This window comes from Rhinolophus sinicus, linkage group LG09 (assembly GCF_036562045.2).
Source record: "Rhinolophus sinicus isolate RSC01 linkage group LG09, ASM3656204v1, whole genome shotgun sequence".
NCBI classification, from domain to species: domain Eukaryota; kingdom Metazoa; phylum Chordata; class Mammalia; order Chiroptera; family Rhinolophidae; genus Rhinolophus; species Rhinolophus sinicus.
The window spans coordinates 71,198,105-71,218,282 of record NC_133758.1 but is presented as its reverse complement, the minus strand read 5'-3'; the positions used below and the strand labels follow the sequence as shown (position 1 = coordinate 71,218,282).

The 20,178-nt window shown below is 40.8% G+C and overlaps 1 protein-coding gene across 5 annotated transcripts in view; it reads left to right on the top strand.

Annotated features, from left to right (window-relative positions):
* GSAP (gamma-secretase activating protein) overlaps positions 1-19,545 on the top strand; it is a 99,707-nt gene extending 80,162 nt beyond the window's left edge. For all 5 annotated transcript variants that reach the window (XM_019744568.2, XM_019744572.2, XM_019744569.2 and 2 more), the window contains 8 exons: positions 1,343-1,438; positions 2,706-2,776; positions 3,248-3,342; positions 15,499-15,618; positions 16,429-16,490; positions 18,090-18,191; positions 18,355-18,454; positions 18,851-19,545. In XM_019744568.2, the coding sequence (XP_019600127.2) occupies positions 1,343-1,438; positions 2,706-2,776; positions 3,248-3,342; positions 15,499-15,618; positions 16,429-16,490; positions 18,090-18,191; positions 18,355-18,454; positions 18,851-18,942 (738 nt within the window). In that variant the 3' untranslated portion in view covers positions 18,943-19,545. The remainder of the gene's footprint in view (positions 1-1,342; positions 1,439-2,705; positions 2,777-3,247; positions 3,343-15,498; positions 15,619-16,428; positions 16,491-18,089; positions 18,192-18,354; positions 18,455-18,850) is intronic.
* The last annotated feature ends 633 nt before the right edge of the window (positions 19,546-20,178 follow it).

The following is a 20,178-nucleotide window of genomic DNA, read 5'->3' as shown; positions in this document are numbered from 1 at the left end:
TTAAGACTAGTGTGGTAAAGAATACTTAATGACATAAACTATTACATGAAAAACAGATGACAAAACACAAGAATGAGTGTCACACCAGTGTGGGAACAGAGTCCCAGAGAGCAGTTTCAAGGCTCTCGGCCTCACGTGGAGGGGTGCTGACTTGGGTAGTAGATAGCCATCAGCTGTGGCTAATGGACCGTCAGCTGTAACCAGTTAGCCAATTAGCCACTGATCTAATTGCCACAGCTGTGTTGGTTGGTCAGTCGGTTGGTTGGCAGGCATAGGAGGGGACAGCAGGTTGCAGGTCGTGTGGATCCAGCCTCCAGTGAGACTATAGTGACTCCAGTGAGACTGTAGTGGTATGACTCCCCTATCTATGGCTCCATGGCTGTTCCTTTTTGGCCTAGCCATATCCTGTGTTCTTATGTGGGGAGCGGGAGCAGAGACCCCACAGGCCATCTCACACGACACCAGGAAGAAGGAAAATCAAAAAACCAAAATGTTAATATAGATGGCAGCATTATACAGGTGATTTACATTTTTTATTTTTATGGTTATTATAGAAAAATTGAAAATCACAAAAAAGGATGCATTGTATCTTAAACGAAAAGAAAATATTGTTTTTTAAAGCTTGATCCATTAACACATGCAGGAGACTGAACTGAAATAATATACCACTCTGTCTTGGCCCAGGATGCCACGGGCTAAGTTGTACTCAGGGTGTCCTATAGTTAAATGTGCTAAAATAGATGTGCGCACATGTGATGTCAATTGTACAGTTCTCATGGGCTGTTTATTGGTGCAGAGATCTCTGTAGCCAGGAGAGTTTCTAGCTGAGCAGCGAACTGGGCAAAGGGAGAAAAAAAGGAGAAAGGAGGAGAAGGAGAGAGAAAAATGAAAGGTGGGGAGGGCTGGGAATGCCGTGCTGATTGGGGAGCCCCAAGGATGATCAGAACAGAGCAGATGTAGAAACAAGCCCATCTGGAGACACTAGAATGAATACGATATTTCATTACCTTTGCATGTTGTGTGCTGTGTGGAGTGTCTCCAGCCACTGTGCAGAGGGAGGTACCCGATACGTTTCCTGTTTCTCAGCAGGGCCTGGAGCCTGACTCTCAGTTGCTATCTTGGCTTTGAGTGAATCACAAGCAGTTGCTCTTAAAGAAAACATTGGTGCCCCCTGAGTTATGCCCACCAGAAGAAGACCGAGGGTTCTGTATTTCTGCTGGAGGGATCTTCAGACCTAATATGTTTCATATTGATAAGGAATGTTAATAAGTGGATCTAATTCAACCAGTTGCAGGTGTGAGTGGGTACATTGTGACTTATATAATCCATATCCTGTTTTCAGATGGTGTCTGAACTAAAAGACCATCTTTTGAGACACCTACAGGGCGTAGAAAAGAAGAAAATTGAACAGATGGCTCTGGATTACGTTTCAAAACTGGTTGGTTTTGTTTTTTTTGTTCTTCACCCCTTGGCCCCTGATATATAGTTTCTAGTATGTGGTAGAGTATGTATTCCAAATTAGGTTTTTGGAGTTCTCCCACCTTCAAACCAGTATATTTGGTGTTATAGCTTGAGGAAAGGGCGGGGGGGAGGGGAACCCCAAACAATGAGAACTTGGTTTTGAAAGTGGATTATTGCACTTCCTTCAAATAGTGACGATAGGCTTTAGCATGGTTGCCAAATGTTCACATCTTGGCATCTTCCAGTTCCTTATTAAACGCAGGTAATGATTTCTGAACATGGAGTTTTATGCAGACATGAGAGAACTTGCACTTCAATTCTTAATTAGCTCCAACAGCCCAATTAGGCCAGATTCCAGCGCAGTTGTGTAACTAATACCACATTCGAATCTGATGAGATTGGCAGCTCATTTACCAGGTAGCTGCTTATTGAACTTGTGTGTGATCCAAATTAAGGACACCAGTTCATATGTAAATAGAAGTGATGTTAAGGCGTCTTGAGTTTTTTAAAAAGCACATGGAATTGAGGCCTGACCCTGGTTAGAACCTAGAAATGATATGCTGGAGAAATTTCTAAAAGTATTTAAATACACAGAAAGAATACTGCATTTCTCCCAGTTTGGGTAAGACCAATATGTAAAGGAGCCAGTGTGCAAACCTATACTTTTGCATTGAACTTTGGAAGATTAGTTAAATTTATTAGACATGTCCCTCTAATTTGAAAAGTTCTGTCTCTATTGTAGTCATTAGTATCTGTATTTAAATAATGTCTTTGAATTTTTACAGTAAGGTTTGAGTTTCCTAGTTTTTAATATATTAGAAGAGGTTGGTAGTCTCATATACTGACATTTATTTCTATAATGAACCTTTCTTAAATAATTCTCCTTTGCATAGAACTATCCTGAGGAGCTCACATAACATGCCCAAAGCAAACCCAGTTGCACTTGACCTTCACTGGTCGACAAGGACCTGTAATTGAGGGCCTGTTAGCCAGGCTGGGGAGCTTAGCTGGGGCACCACCTGCATAGACAGAGGGTGCTCTGTTAGACTCTGGGGGTGCATTTTCAGTCTTTCCATGTTCTGAGGATTCCAGTGCCTCAGAACTGATCTCAGAAAGGCTGGTTCTGTGTCCAGCCGCAGCCTGAATGCCAGCTGCACTGACCTGCCTTCAGAGCTGGGTAGGGTGGCTTAGGGGCCCTGAGGGAAAGGGGTTGAGCAGAGATTAACAGACTCTTTCCTCTCCAGCTGGATCTCATTTGCCAAGTATTGGATACCAGTTGGAGGAAACATAATCTTCATCCCTGGGTTCTCCACTTGTACGCAAGTATTTCTCGCTCTTATCATGGTGTGCAGAGAGCCAAAGTAACTCCTATTGCTGCCTGCTTTAGCAAAACCTTTTTGAAATTTACAATTGGAAGCAATTCTCACCAGCCCTGACACTGTCTGTCTCAGTTCTGTACTTGGCATTGAACGTTATGTCCCTGTTACTTCACCCATCCTCTTTCCTTGGCATGTGGTTGATGAGAAGGGAGGGGGCACATGAGCTCAGTACTGCCAAGAAGGGGAATTTGAGTTGATACAATTGATCGTTTACATGCCTACTGTCTGGTTAGATTCCAGGCATGCGACTGATGGTCACCATCATAATTGGAGGCTTTTGACAGGGCATAGCCTTTCACAATTAGCATGAATTCCATCTGGATGTGGAACTCAGAGCCACTGCTTAGATAAATGGGTTTTTTGAGTTGAGCTCCTTGGCTGACATGCTGCTTTGGTCTTTTCCCCAGCAATAGGCAGGCTAGTGTTGCTGAATGTGCCGTCTTCCACATCATGACCAGGATTTTGGAAGCTACTAACAGTTTGTTTTTACCTCTGCCTCCTGGTAAGTCTTGGCTGTTTTATCCTGTGTTGTAATAACTTTTTTCTTTCTTCTTCACACGGTCCCTGGACTTTGGGACATTGTGAGTTTAAGGATAAGACCTCCTGTGTCTGAGAAACTGCATCTTGTGTCACTGTGAGAAATGGGCCTGAGATGGGTCTCTGCTGACCAGATCGCCCCTGATTATTAAACTATACTGTAGCTTGTCACTAACTTCAGGGAGCCTAGACTGGTCCCCATGCAACTTTCTAGGATTCTTTGAATTAGTGGAGCTGATTCAGGGAGAGCTTTCTCTGATGTCTGTCTGCAGGCCTAGTTTCTCTGATTGAGAAAATTAATGTACAGAAGGAAGTGGGTCTGTTTGGGTGTTAAAACTAAGCTGAGGTTTACAAGCTTGGAAGCTAAACATTTCCCTTAGGATTTTGAAATAGGACCAAATCTGGCCTCAAAACACCCTTGGCACATGTGTATGCAGTCATTCATTTAATTGGTCATTTGTTCATTCAATCAACAAACATTTGTTGAACAATTATTACATGCCGATACTGTGCTAGAAATTAGAGCAGTCAAAAATTAACAAAAGTCTGGTTGCACAGATATGCATGTAAATCAGTAATCATTATAAGAGGCAAATGAGCTCCTGTTTGCTCTAAACTACCTGCCTTATGTTCATTATGTAAAAGTCCTGATGTAAGCTTTATGATAGCTATCGTGACATAATATATACTAGCCAGTTTTTAATATATTTTTTACATAATTCTTTAACTCTAATTTTTTTCGATTGTAGTTGACATACAATATTTTATTAGTTTCAGGTGTACAACATAGGGATTAGAAATTCGTATACCTTATGAAGTGATCTTCCTGATAAGTCTAGTACCTGTCTGGTACCATGCATAGTTATTACAATATTATTGACTGTATTCCCTATGCTATAATTTACAACCCCATGAGACTATAGTTTTCTAACTGGAAATTTGTACTTCTTAATTCCTTTCACCTTTTCACCTATCACCCCGATCCCCCTTCCATCTGGCAACATTCAGTTTGTTTTCTGTATCTATGAGTTTGTGTTTGTTTTGTTTGTTCATCTGTTTTGTACTTTAGATTCTATGTATAAGTGATATCATACGATATTTGTCTTTCTCTGTCGGACTTATTTCACTTACCAGAATACCCTCTAGGTCCACCCATGTTGTCACAAATTGTAAGATTTCATTTTTTTTATGGCTGAGTAATATTCCATTGTATACATGTACCACTTCTTCTTTATCCATTCGTCTATCAGGGGACACCTAGGTTGCTTCCATATCCTGGCTATTGCAAACCATGATGTAGGGAACATAAGGATACATATGTCTTTGTGAATTAGTGTTTTGGATTTTTTCAGATAAATACCCAGAAGTGGATCATAAGATAGCTGGGTCATAAGGTAGTTCTATTTTTAATTTTTTGAGGAACCTTTATTCTGTTTTCCATAGTGACTGCACTAATTTGCAATCCCACCAACAGTGTACGAGGGTTCCATTTTCTCCACATCTTTGCCAGCACTTTTTGTTGATTTATTGATATTATGTCAGCCAGTTTAATTTATTTATTCATATCATCTACCCATCCATTCATCATTACTTCATTCCTTTATTTATTCATCTTAAACCAACATGTATACAGTGCCATTTTGTGCCAGGTACTGTTTTAAGTACATAAATTAGCACATTTTATTCTTTTTTTAAAAACTTTTTATTGTGAAACAGCCATGGTCATTTGTTCCATATTGCTTTCATGCTACAGTGGCATAGTTGACCTTTTTAATGAGGACGCAGCTCACAGGGGCCCATGCGGGGATCGAACCTGCAACCTTGATATTAGTGGCACCACTCTCCAACCAACTGAGCTAACAGGTCACCCCCCGCACATTTAATTTTTATAACAATACTAAGTCATAGGAGCTTAAATTGAACCACATTAAATTTTTGACCAACAAAAATGACACTTTCCTATGGTTTCACTTAATATTATTCCCATTTATATGACCCAGCAATTCCACACTTAGATATCTATCCAGAGAACTCTAAAATGCTAATTCGAAAAAAATATATGCACGCTAATGTTTATTGCAGCACTATTTACAACAGACAAGATATGAAAAAACCAAAATACCCATCAGTAGACAACTGGATTAAGAAACTGTGGTACATTTATACAATGGAGTATTACTTGGCCATAAAGAAGAATGAAATCTTATCATTTGTAACAATATGGATGGACCTAGAGAACATTATGCTAAGTGAAATAAGTCAGATGGAGAAAGACAAATACCATATTATCTCACTTATATGTGAAATCTAAAGAACAGAATAAATGAGCAAACTAATCAGAAACAGCCTGAGATATAGAGAAAAAACTATGGTTGCTGAATGGGAGGGTGGTGGGGATGAGGGAGAAGGTGAGGGGATTAGAAAGCACAATTGGTAACCACAGTATTGCCACAAGGATATGAAAGACAGTTTGGGGAATATAACCAATAATGTAAAGATTATGTAGGGTGTCAGGTGGGCGCTTGTCTTATTAGGGAGACCACTTCATGGATGGTGTAGATGCTTGACCACTGCAGTGTACACCTGAAGCTGAAACTGAAAAATACTGAATGTCAACTATAATTTAATATATATATAGTCACAGGATGTGGCATACAGCACAGGGAATAGAGTCAATGGAATTATAACAGCTATATATGATGTCAGAGGGATAGTAGGTTGGATGAGGGGGTTATCACTTTGTGAAGGAGGTAAATGTCTAACTATTACATTGTTTTGTACACCTGAAAATAATAAATAAATATTATTCCCATTTAAAGATGGTGAAATTGAGGCACAGAAAGGTTAAAAGTAACTTGTATACCCACCAAAATGGCTAAAATAAAAAACGTATAATACTAAAAAAAAAGAAAAAGTAACTTGCCCAAAGTCACACAGTTATTAGGTAGCAGCCAGTATTAAAATCCAGGCAGTCTGGCTCCAAATCTGCATTTAACTACTATTCTGGGCTGCCTTTTGAATTTCATATTCCAGTTGAATTATTTGATGCTGAAACTTTGGCTGTTTATGGGCCCAGAAGATTCCCACAGCACGTCTCACTTCTCTGCATCTGTGATCTATCTGATGTAGTTTGGAATCGTTCGTGCTTTCTCTATCCGCACACCTTTTCTTATAAGGTTTGCTTGTAGTAGAAGTCCAAAAGGAGTTTCTTTTGACTTTGTAGGAATCTGAAAATGACCATTCATGAGGAGAATTGATGGCTTTAAATGGAATATGAATGGTGAGGTGTACCCTCTAGAGAGAGTAAGGGATTTCATGAAAACCATATATGGTTTTCTGGCTTAAATTCTTAATTATTTGTCTTTAACATGAGAGACTTGGTAGAGGAATGGATTGACACTTTCAGATTTGTACACCGTGGATGTTCAAGCTTCTTTGGTATATCAATAAAACTGACTTACTGGGGACAAGATTATTCCCGGGAGAACATAAAAATTCACTTTCTGCAGAACATTGCATTCCTTTCTGGGTATGGATAAGGAGGGAAAACACAGAAAAATGTTATCCATAAAGACTAGGAATTATTTGAGTAGACTCAGTGGCCTGTGTCCATGGGTCAAGTAGGAGAGCGCAGTTTCTATCCTTTTCTCTTAAATCTCTGTTTCCTGTTTGTGATATGCAAATAGAAACAAAGCGATACTGGATCGTGTGCGTGTGTGTGTGTGTGTGTGTGTGTAAGTGTGTAAATACAGGGTATTTTTCATGCACATGTGTAAGTGTGCGTGCTTTCCAGGCCGGCGGGACTAGCAAAAACTGTTTGAGTTCCAAGTGTCAGAAACCTGTAACCCGAACTGGTTAAAGAAAAAAAGGAATGAGGACCCCAAAAAGGAAGTTATGGTTTAGAGCGGAGGCATTTGCAGTTTAAAAGGGACCTGTGTTCTCCTTGCTGTCTAGAGAAGGCCAGGACCCCTAAAGGATGAGGACAGGGATTGGCTGGAAAAACTCTGTCTTTCGGGACTGATGCGTGCTTTTAGCCAATTTCTCTGTTGCCTTAAGCTGACAGGCAGCAAGGAGGCCAGGAATTGACTATTGAATTTGGGACTGTGCCCTAGGGATAGAGGACGAAGGGTCATCAGGGCTCTTTAGGCCATGGACACAGGGCTGGAGAGGAATTTTGAGTCCAGAAAATCTATAGGATTGATAATATTTTATAAACTTTCATTCAGAAATAATTTTATAACTTTTTTAATCTTGGAAAGAATGTCCAAATCCATTGGAAAAATCTCATTTTGTTAATTAGCTCATAAAATCTCACTACATTTTTTGGATTCAGGGAAGCTAGTGGACTCATCTGTTGTCAGGCCTTTCACACCCACTTATGGACAGAGTCTGCACATTATCCAACCCTTGCTGTTGCCCCGACTTGGGACTCAGGTCCCTCCTTATGATTCATGGGCTCAGGGACAGAAAGCCCCATGCTTTGTCTGAATTCCAGTCCCTGCTCTCTGGGCATCATCTTTGTCCTGTAAGTCCTCCCTGCATCCAGCCAGTTTACTGCCCCGCCTCTTACACCCCCTCCCTCTTCTTTCACTGTCACCTCATCACCTCTTACACAGGTTCACAGGTTCACGCCATGGCCTCCTAACAGGGCCCCATACCTCCTGCAGCAAACCGTTACTTCTGTCCATTCTCTGCTTGTTGTCACTGTAATATTCCAAAACTAAAGCTGAAATCCTCTTTCTGTCCTGCTTTAACATTTTCAGTGCCTCGTGCAAATCTACTCTCTACTAAATTCCTTGCTGTCATTCAGCATTCAACCCCTGTCACACATACTTAGAGCACTCTGCACTTTTCTTTCATAGAGCTGATCACGTTAAAAATATATATAGTTATTTTTGTGGTAATTTGATGGTCTGTCTCTCCAGCAGACTGGAGGTCGATAGGAGCAGCGGTTGTACCTGTTTCACTCATTGTTGCATGCCCTGCTCCTTGCCCAGTGTATGGAAGGGGTTTGTTAACCTCTCCAGTCTTACCCCCTGTCATTCCATTCACACACCAACTCAGCCGCGTCACCTCATGTTTTGTGAACATGCCCCAGACTTTCTCACCTTTGGGCCTCTGCTCATATTGTTCCATTAACACAGCAACCAGTTATTGGGGCAGGATAGCGTTATAGTTAGAAGCCTAGACTAAAATCGCACAGCCTGCATTCAAAGTTCAGCTCACTATTGATATGATCCTGGGAACGTTTCTTAGCTCCTGTGAACTCAGTTTTCCCATTTATAAACTGGGAACCAGGTGGTTCCCACCTCACAGGGTGGTATGAGGATGCAGTGAGCCAGTGTGTGGATGGAAGGCCTCAGTACACATCTGGTACCAGTCAGTGTGTTCCACCATAGGCTAGGCTCTTCATAGACCAGCTGTCACTCCCAAAGCAGCCCTGCGGGATGGGTACTGGGGGCCCCATTGGAGGGATGAAGAACGGAGGCTCACAAAGGCTTGGTTACCTGCAGCTAGTAAGCAGACGCAGGATTGCAGTCTTGGTGGTCTGCTCCTGTGAACCTGGCTTTTCCTAGCATCTCCACTCTTGGTATTCTCCTGCCTCATTCCCACTCCCAGGAATTACATTTACCCTTTACAGCTCCCCTCACAGATCATCTTTTCCAAGAAGACTTTTCTGATTCTTTCCTGGTCTGATACCTTCTTCCATGAATGTTGTTTTTATCGTTTATTGTTACTAGTGCACTTAGAACCCTCAGTTTCTGAGTGTTTGAGGATCCTTCCCCATGAGACTGAGGTTTGAGAAAGTGCTTTCCTCTCCAGTGAATTCCTATAGATTTGCTATCTGACCATATCATTCTAATTCTTCTTTTATATGATTTAGTCCAGGCAGACCCCAAAAGCCTTTCTCTAGGGCATATGCAGAGGTCAGGCATATAAACAGTCCCCCTCTGATCTAGAGTTTTTCCTCTTTCCAACAAGAATCCCTGTGCATCTGCCTTTTGCCTGGGCATGTGGAGTTTGAAGGTCTTCTGTTAATTGTTCTCTTACCATAGAATTGCAAACCTGTTAACATGTAAAACCATTTTTCATGGAGCAGGCTTTGCACTCTTTTTCTCTTTTCGCCTAGGAAGGGGCACAAGGTGAAGGTAACACTTTACTTATTGGGAACTTATTATATTCTCAGCACTGTGCTTAGTCTTGATAATACAAAGGAAGAAACTTGGACTTTGTCTTCCAGCAGCATTGATTTGATGCTAGGTGCCCAGGCACTGAGGGAAGTGCTTTATTTATTTATTTTAAGTTTCATTTTTTAATTAGTTTCAGGTGTACAAAACAATGTAATAGTTAGACATTTATCATTTATACCCCTCACAAAGGGATAAACACCCCCCCCATCTACTACCCCTCCGACATCACGTACAGCTGTTATATTTCCACTATCTTTATTCCTAATGCTGTACTCCACTTCTTGTGACTATATATATATATATATATATATATATATATATATATATATATATATAATTATAGTTGACATTCATTATTGTTCAGCTTCAGGTGTACAGTGCACTAATCAGGCATTTACACCATCGCTGAAGTGATCTCCTTAATAAGACAAGTGTCCTTTGGATAGCCTACAAAATCTTTACAACGTTATTGATTACATTCCCCAAATTGACAATCCCCGTGGCAATCTTGTGGTTACCGATTATGCTTTCTAATCCCCTAAACTTCTCCCTCGTCCCACTCTCCTCCCATTTAGCAACCCTCAGTTTTTCTTCTGTATCTCTGAGGCTGTTTCTGATTAGTTCATTCATTTATTCTTTTCTTTAGATTCCACATGTAAGTGAGATCATACGGTATTTGCCTTTCTCCATCTGACTTATTTCACTTAACATAATGTTCTCTAGGTCCATCCATATTGTCACAAATGCTAAGATTTCATTCTTCTTTATGGCCGAGTAATACTCCATTGTATAAATGTACCACAGTTTCTTAATCCAGTCGTCTACCGATGGGCATTTCAGTCGTTTCCATGTCTTGGCTATTGTGTATAGTGCTGCAATAAACATAGGGGTGCATAAATTTTTTCGAATTAGAGTATTGGATTTCTCTGGATAGATACCTAGGAGTGGAATTGCTGGGTCATAAGGTAGCTCCAATTCCAGTTTTTGGAGACATCTCCATACTGTTTTCCATAGTGGCTGCACCAATCTGCATTCCCACCAACAGTGCACAAGCGTTCCCTTTTCTCCACATCCTCGCCAGCACTTGTTGTTTGTTGATTTATTGATCATAGCCATTTTGACTGGGGTGAGGTGGTATCTCATTGTGGTTTTTATTTGCATTTCTCTGATAGTTAGTGAGGTTGAGCATTTTTTCATATGTCCATTTGCCATCTGTATGTCCTCTTTAGAAAAATGTCTCTTCATGTCCTCTGCCCATTTTATAATTGAGTTGTATGTTTTTTTGGAGTTGAGTTGAATGAGTTTTTTATAAGCTTTGGATATTACCCCTTATCAGATATATCACTGACAAGTATCTTCTCCCATTCAGTAGGATTCCCTTTTTGTTTTAGTGATGGTTTCCTTTGTTGTGAAAAAATTTTTTAGTTTGACGTAATCCCACATGTTTATTTTTTGTCTTACTTCCGTTGCCCTAGGGTTATGTCAGTAAAAACATTACTCCTGGTAATGTCTGTAAGCTTTCTTCCTATATTTTCTTCTAGGAGTTTTATGGTTTCAGATCTTACATTTAAGTCTTTAATCCATTTTGAATTTATTCTTGTATGTGGTGTAAGGAGGTGGTCCAGCTTCATTGTTTTGCATGTGTCTGTCCAACTAACCCAGCATCATTTATTGAATAGACTGTCTTTACCACAATGCAAATTCTTGCTTCCAATGTCGTAGATTAAATGACCATATAGGCATGGATTTATTTCTGGGCTCTGTATTCTGTTCCATTGATCTATGTGTCTGTTTTTATGCCAGCGTCATGCTGTTTAGATTACTACAGCTCTGTAGTATAATTTGATGTCAGGTATCTTGATACCTCCCACTTTGTTCTTATTTTTCAAGATTGCCGAGGCTATCCAGGATCTTTTATGGTTCCATATAAATTTTAGCATTATATGTGCTATTTCTATGAAAAATGTCCTTGGTAGTTTGATAGGAATTGCATTGAATCTGTATAAAGCCTTAGGCAGTACGGACATTTTTACGATATTAACTCCCCTAAGGCTTTGTAAACATCGATGTATCCAACATAGGAGCACCTAAATATATAAAACAGATATTGACTGACATAAAGACAAAGATCAACAGTAACACTATCACAGTAGGGGACTTGTCAGTAGGTTGGATTGACACCACTGGCAACAAGGGACAGGTTCTCCAGACAGAAACTAAATATGGAAACAGCGCCCTTAAATGACACATTTGATCAGTTGGATTTAATCAATATTTTCAGAGCATTTCACCCCAAAGCTGCAGAATACACAGTCTTTGTAAGCACACATGGAACATTTTCCAAGATAGATCACATGTTAGGTCACAAAACAAGTCTCAATAAATTTAAGAAAAGTGAAATCATACCAAGTGTCTTCTCTGACCACAGTGCTATGAAATTAGAAATCAACTATAGGAAAAAAATGGGAAGACACACATACACGGAGGCTGAATAACATGTTACTAAACAATGAATGGGTCAACAGTGAGATCGAGGAAGAAATCAAAAGATATCTTGAGACAAATGAAAATGAAAACACAACGACCCAAAATCTATGGGATGCAGCGAAAGCAGTCCTAAGAAGGAAATTCATAGCAATGCAGGCCTACCTAAAGAAACACGAAAAATCACAAATCAACAGTTTATCCTTACACTTAAGGGATCTGGGGAAAAAAAAAAAGCCCAAAGGGAGTTTTACTCGGGTTATGTCCTCTTTTTGGATCGATCTCTTTATTATTATGTAGTGCCCATCTTTGTGTTTTGATATTTTGTTCATTTTAAAGTCTATTTTGTCAGATATAAGTATTGCTACTGCAGCTTTTTTCTCATTTCCATTTGCATGAAATGTCTTCTCCATCCCTTCACTTTCAGCCTGTGTGTTGTTTCATCTCACGTGAGTCTCTTGTACACAGCATATCAAGGGTCTTGTTTTCTTATCCACTCGGCCACCCTATGTCTTTTGACTGGAGCATTTAATCCATTTACATTTAAAGTGATTTTTGATAGGTACATAATTTTGCCATTTTTTTATTTGTAGTTAGATTGTTTTCATCTTTCTTTTGCTTACAGAAGCCCTTTTAATATTTTCTGCAATGCTGGATTGGTGGTAATAAATTCCTTTAGCTTATTCTTTTCTGGGAAGCTCTTTATCTCTCCTTCAAGTTTAAATGATAGCCTTGCTGGATAAAGCAATCTAGGTTGTAGGCCTTTGGTTTTCATCACTTTGAGTACCTCCTGCCACTCCCTCCTGGCCTGCAAAGTTTCTGTAGAAAAGTCTTTTGATAGTCTCATAGGAGTTCTCTTGTATGTAACCCGCTGTCTTTCTCTTGCTACTTTTAGTATTCTCTCTTTGTCCTTAACCTTTGCCATTTTAGCTATAATGTGTCTTGGTGTGGGCCTGTTTGGGTGCATCCTGGTCGGAACTCTCTACACTTCCTATGCTTGTATGTCGGTTTCCTGCACCAGGTTAGGGAAATTTTCAGTCATTATTACTTCAAATATGTTCTCGATCCCTTGCTCCCTCTCTTCACCTGCTGGTATTCCTACAATGCACATGTTGTTGCGGTTGATGTTATCTCAGAGGTCTCTTAAACCATTTTCATTGTTTGTTTGTTTTTTTCTTTTTCCTTTTGTTGTTCCACTTGGTGATCTCTGCTAACTTGTCTGCTAAGTCACTGATTCAATCCTCTGCCTCATTTAACCTACCAGTAATTCTTGAAGTGTGTTCTTTATTTCAGTTATTGTGTTCTTTAGTTGTAACTTGTTGTTCTATATGATTTCTCTGTCCTTCCTTATGTCATGACTTAACTACTTAAACATTCTTATCATCAGTGTTCTGAACTCTGTCTCTGATAGGTTGGTTACCTCTCTTTCATTTGATTCCAATTCTGGAGGTTTCTTCTGTTCTTTTATTTGGGACATGTTTCTTTATTTCCCCATTCTGGCTGACTCTCTGTGTTTGCTTCGAGGTATTAGGTAAATCCCCTAGGGTTCTTTGTCTTTGTTGGGTGATCTTAAGTAGTATGTTTCCTTTACATTTGACTTGCACCACTTCCCTGTTCTCCTGTGCATGTGCTCCAAAGGTGACCCTTGTGTTGTGTGTATTGTCCTCTTCTAGTTGAGCTTTAGTTGCTTTTGGCTTGTCAGTAGGTGGGATTGACTCCTAGGCTAACCAGTTGTGAGAATTGGCTGTGCCCACAGTGGATGATCTGCTGCGTTAGGGTTGACCACTCAAATGTGGTTTGGTCCCTATGAGGTCTTGTGCCTGTAGAGAGTTCCCTCTGGGTGTGTCACTTGTAGGTCAAACCCGGTAGTACTCTGGTTTGGTCTGGAGTTGGCCTCGGGTTGTGTTGAATCTTGTGCCTCTTGGGCTGGGCCCTGGTGTAGGGTAATTTCAGAACAAAGCAAGTGACCAAGCACAACAACAACAACAACAACAAAGAAAAAACCAAATATATTCACATATAAAAACAACCGATAACCCGCACTCAACACAGGCAAAAGTATCAGAAATACAAAACAAAGAAAAAAAAGAAAGAAAGAAAAGCAGCACCAGTCTTGGCTTCAGCCCACCAAGTAATCTCCAGGTTGTCCTCTGCTGTACCAAAGAATCCTCTGCGTCTTGTGCATGCAGAGTAGGCCACCTGTCACCCTGAGTGACACTGGGACTGCTGTTATAGATGAGATGGGCTATGGGGTCTGGATGGTAGTTTTTACAAAGTCAGTGCAGTGTCTGCTCTCACCTGCAATATGCGCATTGAGAGCACCACAGCCAGCCCTGTGCCCAGGTCGCCTGAGTCTTAGCGCACTTTGTCGTGTGAGTGTGTGTGTGTGTGTGTGTGTGTGTGTGTGTAGGGCAGGAGATTTCTGAGCTGCTGAAAGCCCAGAACTACATCTGCCGCCTGCTGCTGACCGCTGGATGTGTCTCTGCAGTTGTAACTGCCCTGCCCTAGGCAGGCCAGAAAGGGTGGGGGCTGGGGATAGAGGAGTCTCCTCTCTCTCAGCCCAGGAATGTCACACTTTTCCCAGCCTCTTCCCTGGGTCAATCCGGGTCTTCCCAGAGCCTGACCACCAGGACTCCTCTGTAATCTGACACCACTCCTCAGTTCAGGGGCCAGTTTGAGTCTCTGAAAGGGAAGGGGTAGGATTGGGAGAGTGGGGGGAGGGGCCCAGGTATGGAGTTTGTGTCCTTTGTCCAACCCAGGGCCCAGCTGGAGGTCTCAGCTGAGGTTATTGCCTCAAATGCTGGATATGCTGCCCCTTCGGTAGGAGAGATCAGCTGTGGGACGCAGGGAAAGAGCCCACCTCCTGGTTTTTGTGTTCTCTGTTCTATCCTGGGGGCCCTGTGTCTCTGCAGCTGTGGATGCGGGCCCGTCTCTACTCTGCTCCCTTCCCTCTTCCGCCTGGTTTGCCCACCTTTGAGTAATCCTTGTATGAGCCTCTTAGCTGTTCTGTGTGATGAGCAGAGAGTCCTTTGATGTATTATAGATGTTTAGTTTGTGGTAAGTTCCAGAGGAGAACTCAAGAAGACCACCTCGCTGCCACCGTTCCTGTGAGGTCCGCGAAGTGCTTTATTAACTTTGTAAGCGGGCATTTTCCCGCCAAATCGCGTCGTAACGCGGGGCTTTTTTGACATTTTCTCACCAAAATTAGACTTTCTGTAAAATATTCATATCTTTCGATCTATTTGATATTTTTCTATGAAACTTTCAGTGTTTTAGTTTAAAAAGAGGTCTGTATTTATTTACTTTGCAAAATTTTTGCCGGTTCCAACTAGAGGCGATATGACGAGTTTACTCGTTTCCCACAAACAATAACACCATCGATTTCATTCCATCTGGGAGGCTGGTGATGCTGGCTGGCTGTGTTCATCTTCCCCACCTCATTCTAGGTTTCCACACTCTGCACATCAGCCTTGGCGTCCACTGTCTCCCTCTGCACAACCTGCTGCATTACATCGATAACGGGGTGTTGCTTCTCACAGAAACAGCTGTCACAAGGCTCATGGAAGGTAAGAGGCTCTGCGCTTGACAGAGGGCGCGCACCGCTCTGAGCACCACCAGGCATGATGGTGACACAAGGGCCCTGCTGCAACTTAGAAGGTTAATGCTTCGCATTGAGTCTTGAAATTCTTAGTATTTGAACAAGGGGCTCCTCTTTTTAGGGGGCCACAAATTATACAGCTGGTCCTTCTGAGTATAGCTCATTTCTTGTAACCATCCTTTGACTAATTTAAAGTGCCTTTACCCTTCAAGAGACCCCAAACAACTTCTCAGTCCACATAGTTATTAGATTCCTTGTCTGTACATGAGAACACTTGGGGATAGGAGGCTCTGAAGGCTTGTTTCTCAAGAAAATGTCATGAAATGGCTTACGTTCAGCTGAATGACTCTGTCATGGCAAAGTTAGACTTGGAATACAAAGCAAGTGAGAAATACAGGGCTTATGTGGATTTGAACTTTAAATAAGGTCTGTAGTGTACTCACTCTCACTTAAATGACTCAGTCGTATTTTAAAGATGAGTTTTGTTATTAGATATTAAAGTATTTCCAATTCTTCAAGGTACCTTCTGTTTTAAGTTAGTCAGTAAAATTGCTTTGTGACTGGCAGGCAGCCTGTTACCATTCCATGAAATATAAAAACAGCTTCATTTAAAAATTCCCTTTATTCAGAGAGATACAAACTAAAATTTTCAAAGCATTGTTTGATTTAGCTTGAGAATACAGGCTGGGGTATGTGTTGTCAGGATGAAGTATTATTCGCTTGTTCAGATATTAAAATGGAGATTTCTCTTTTGCTTGCCAATTTACCTTTCTTGTAGATCTGGACAACACAGAGAAAAATGAAAAACTAAAATTCAGCATCATCGTGCGGCTTCCACCGGTAATCCTGAATTATATTTTATTTTCTCCCTAAGCCTTGGCATGAACCGCCTTCAGTTTTTCCTTACAGAAAGAGCATTTACTTGATTTGGGCTAATGCCAATTGAATTGTTTCACTTGTCAGCCCTTTCCAAGAAATCGGATCCATCCCCACCCTCTGTCGGCTGTTCCCACTGGGTCTGCAGAGTGCTTGCTCCTCTGGCATTAGACTGCCTTGGCACAGCCCACCTGAAACATTTAGCCATGTTTTCCTTTTAGGAAACTGCACTAATATTTACATCTGTGAGTCTGAGGGGAGGGAGAGGGGAAACAGGTGCTTTTGGCATTTAAACTGATAAGAAATTTAAATACAGGTGAGGTCAGAAGGTTCTGGAACTTCATTTCCTCCCACTGTCATTTCTACTGGGGCAGGAAAACATTCCTGGGTCGAAGGAAGAACTAGTAACATGAGGGAAAGGATTATATAGTCACTCCTTGTTTGTGTGGGAGATATTAGCTCTCAGAGTCGAAAATACTATGAAAATATGAAATTCCACAGCGAGGGCTTCAGGGCCTCTGACTCTGCCAACATCCTCACCCTGAGAGCCCTGGCCAGCTCGCTCTGTGCGCTGTTTACATACCTTGAGCACTTGTACATGTGGCGCGATCCTCCCACAATCCTCCCATGAAAGGATGTCCATTGCCTTTCTCTACCTAATCGGCTTGCTTTGTCACAGCCTTTCCCCCTCATGGGCTTGCTGAAGCAAAGGCAAGACTAGAAAACAAAGCGTATTTTCCTTGGCTGGATCTCTTTGGGGATGGTCTCTGCACATGTAGTTTGCGCTCTAAATTTGATGTTTTTGCCTCATACTCTTAGGGAATTAAAATTTTCCAGGCAAGACATTGGCAGAGAACATGTCTATAACCTTTAGTTTTTTATAATATGATATTGAAACATCATTTCGGGTTGACATGCAGACCCCCAGTTTTGAAGAGTAGCAGATGAAGTCCATTTCAGAAAAAGAATTTGGCAACCTCAGTGCTTAGACTTCTTCCCTCAGGGTTGCATTTCCTCAGAGTATTTTTTCAAAATTCAGAAGCATTCCTCCTAGTAAATGGCCTTTCTCCAAGGGTCATTAACCATAAAAGGCCTTTTAGACTAACTAGCTACGTTGGAATAATATTTTTAAAGTTATAAATAGATATAAGGTATATTACTTAATGCAGTGTAAGCGATATTCTCCTTTATATATTTCTCCATCCTTTTATTTTTATTATTGACTTTACTCTTTTTTATAGTAGTTTAGGATTCACAGCAAAAAAAAAAAAAAAAAAATTGAGTGGAAGGTAAGAGATTTTCCATCTCTTAAAACACCCCAACGCCTGCATGGCGCCCCCGTTATCAGCATCCCCACCAGAGGGGACCATTTGTTACAGTAAAGGAACCTACATTGATGTATCACAATCGCCCAAAGTCCATACTTAACACTAGGATTCACTCGGTGTTGTTCATCCTATGAGTTTGGACAAATGCATGAAATGTAGCCATCATTAGAGTGTCATATGGAGTATTTTCACTGCCCTGAAATCCTCCTTGACCTATTTTCAATTTGCATCATAGCTTATTGGTCAGAAGATCTGTCGGCTTTGGGATCATCCTATGAGTTCTAACATTATTTCCCGGAACCATGTGAAGAGACTGCTTCAGAACTATAAGAAACAGGTGGGTCAGAGTGAAAGCACAGCTCCACTAAATGTGTTTTGGATCCTGTTGGCTCATTTCAGCATACCTATATGGATAGCAATTGTAGTTCTTACCACTTTCAAAGAAAAGTTTGTGCTTGTTTTAGAGAGTCAACTAATACCCGAAATGGTTTCTTTTTTAGCCTCAGAGTTCTAGGATTGACAAGTCATCATTTAGTATAGAATTTCTGCCTCTCAACTACTTCATTGAAACATTGACAGATCTAGAATCTTCCAGTCAAGGTAATTCACTCCTGCTCTCAGAGTTTTTGTGCTTCTTCCTTGACACATCAGTCAGTCCCTATTTACTTCTGTGCACACTTTCCTTTCCAAAATACCCCTGTCAGTGGGCCCTTATTGCATTCGGTTTTAATTAGCCATACCCAACTTATCTAGAGTAAATTACCAAAGGAATAATCACCTCTGAGGTCTCTAAGGGTTTCAGAGGTTAAAAACCAATTTGGTCGATGCAAATGACCTTTCTTGGTGCTGAGTTTTAGCACATTTTTACAACACAGTCTCGGAATAATGAATTTTGTTAAAATATAAAATACTTCTTACTTCAGCGAGCTGTGGGAACAACATTATAAATGTTCCATGGCTTCATAGTAACTCTTTTCTCTCCTTCCTTCCCCCCAGCTCTGTATGCTTTTGAAGGACACGATAACGTGGATGCCACGTTTGTGGAGGAAGCAGCTCTGAAACACACCATGATGCTTCTAGGCTTATAAAAAAGAAAGTACAGTTGATCAGCTTCCAATGTTTAATCTTGCTCATCAGCTCTACTTCTATTCTTTAGCAATATTTAAAATTGGGGACCAAAATGAGAATACGGGTGGAGCCATCTGAATTTCAGTTCGGTACTTGTTCAGAGAGAACTAAACTGCAGTGCCTTATCTCAGTTTTGAACAGCGGAGGAGCAGTCAAGTGTTGAGAGATGACAGGCAGTCCAAGGGCGACAGTGGCGTAAGTAAGGCTCTTCCTGGTGGCTTCGTTGGCCAAGAGCTCGTTCCTGTTGCACTCTGAAATAAAATACCCTTTAAAAATGTAGGGAACAGTGCTTAGAAAAACAGACACCCGATGTGTCATTGAAAAAAAACATATGACAAGTGGAAAAATTAAGTGCTGCACAAAAACTGTATCTGGCAAGAGGATACTTTTTAAAAAACTGAATTTGGATGAAGTCAAATCTGCCATTTCTAGTATAGAAGAATTTGCAACCTACAGCAGTTTGTATATACAGTATTTAGAGTAGGATTTGTCTTTGTGATGGTTCAGATGGAACTGTATTTGATGTTTTTAAGCTTTTTATATTTATAAAAGTTTGATTTAGATGTATCTGATTTTTTAAAAAAGAAACAAAACGCTGAAAGCTTGGGCCTGACCCTTTTGTTCTGTGAACATATAGCCTTTTTATTCCAGCCAGAAATCAGGAGTCCATGGACACGTTCCCCCAGAGCACCTCATGACATCTAACTAGTTCTGCTGCTTCTTTTTTCCCTCTTTCCTACGGGGACTTCATCCTGACCCATAAATCCCGTTGCTGCCTGGGGTCAGCCCATAACCCTTTGCTTTTCTCTCTTCACACTGTTTCCCTCAATGAATTTGTGAAATTTAAATCATTATCAGTATCAATAGCTGGTATAATAATTCAACTTTGTTCTAAAATCAAGATTGTGTTCTAAAAATGGTCCTCTCCTATAGAAATCCCGTTTTGGGCCAAATCCTTCAAGCTCACTGAGGCTCAAAATTTTGGAGCCTTATCAGCAAGGCAGTGCTGATTCTTTTCTCTTGATAAAGTCATTATTTTTCATTCCCTACCCTTTTCTTTTCCCACCTGGGTTGTTTCGGTCGCTTTCTAGAGCCTAATCATCTGACTTACATTTGAGATAACACTAGCTTGCTCCTGTCACTCCTCTGTTCAGAATCCTTTAATAACTTGCCATTCGTTACGGGATGAAATCCAA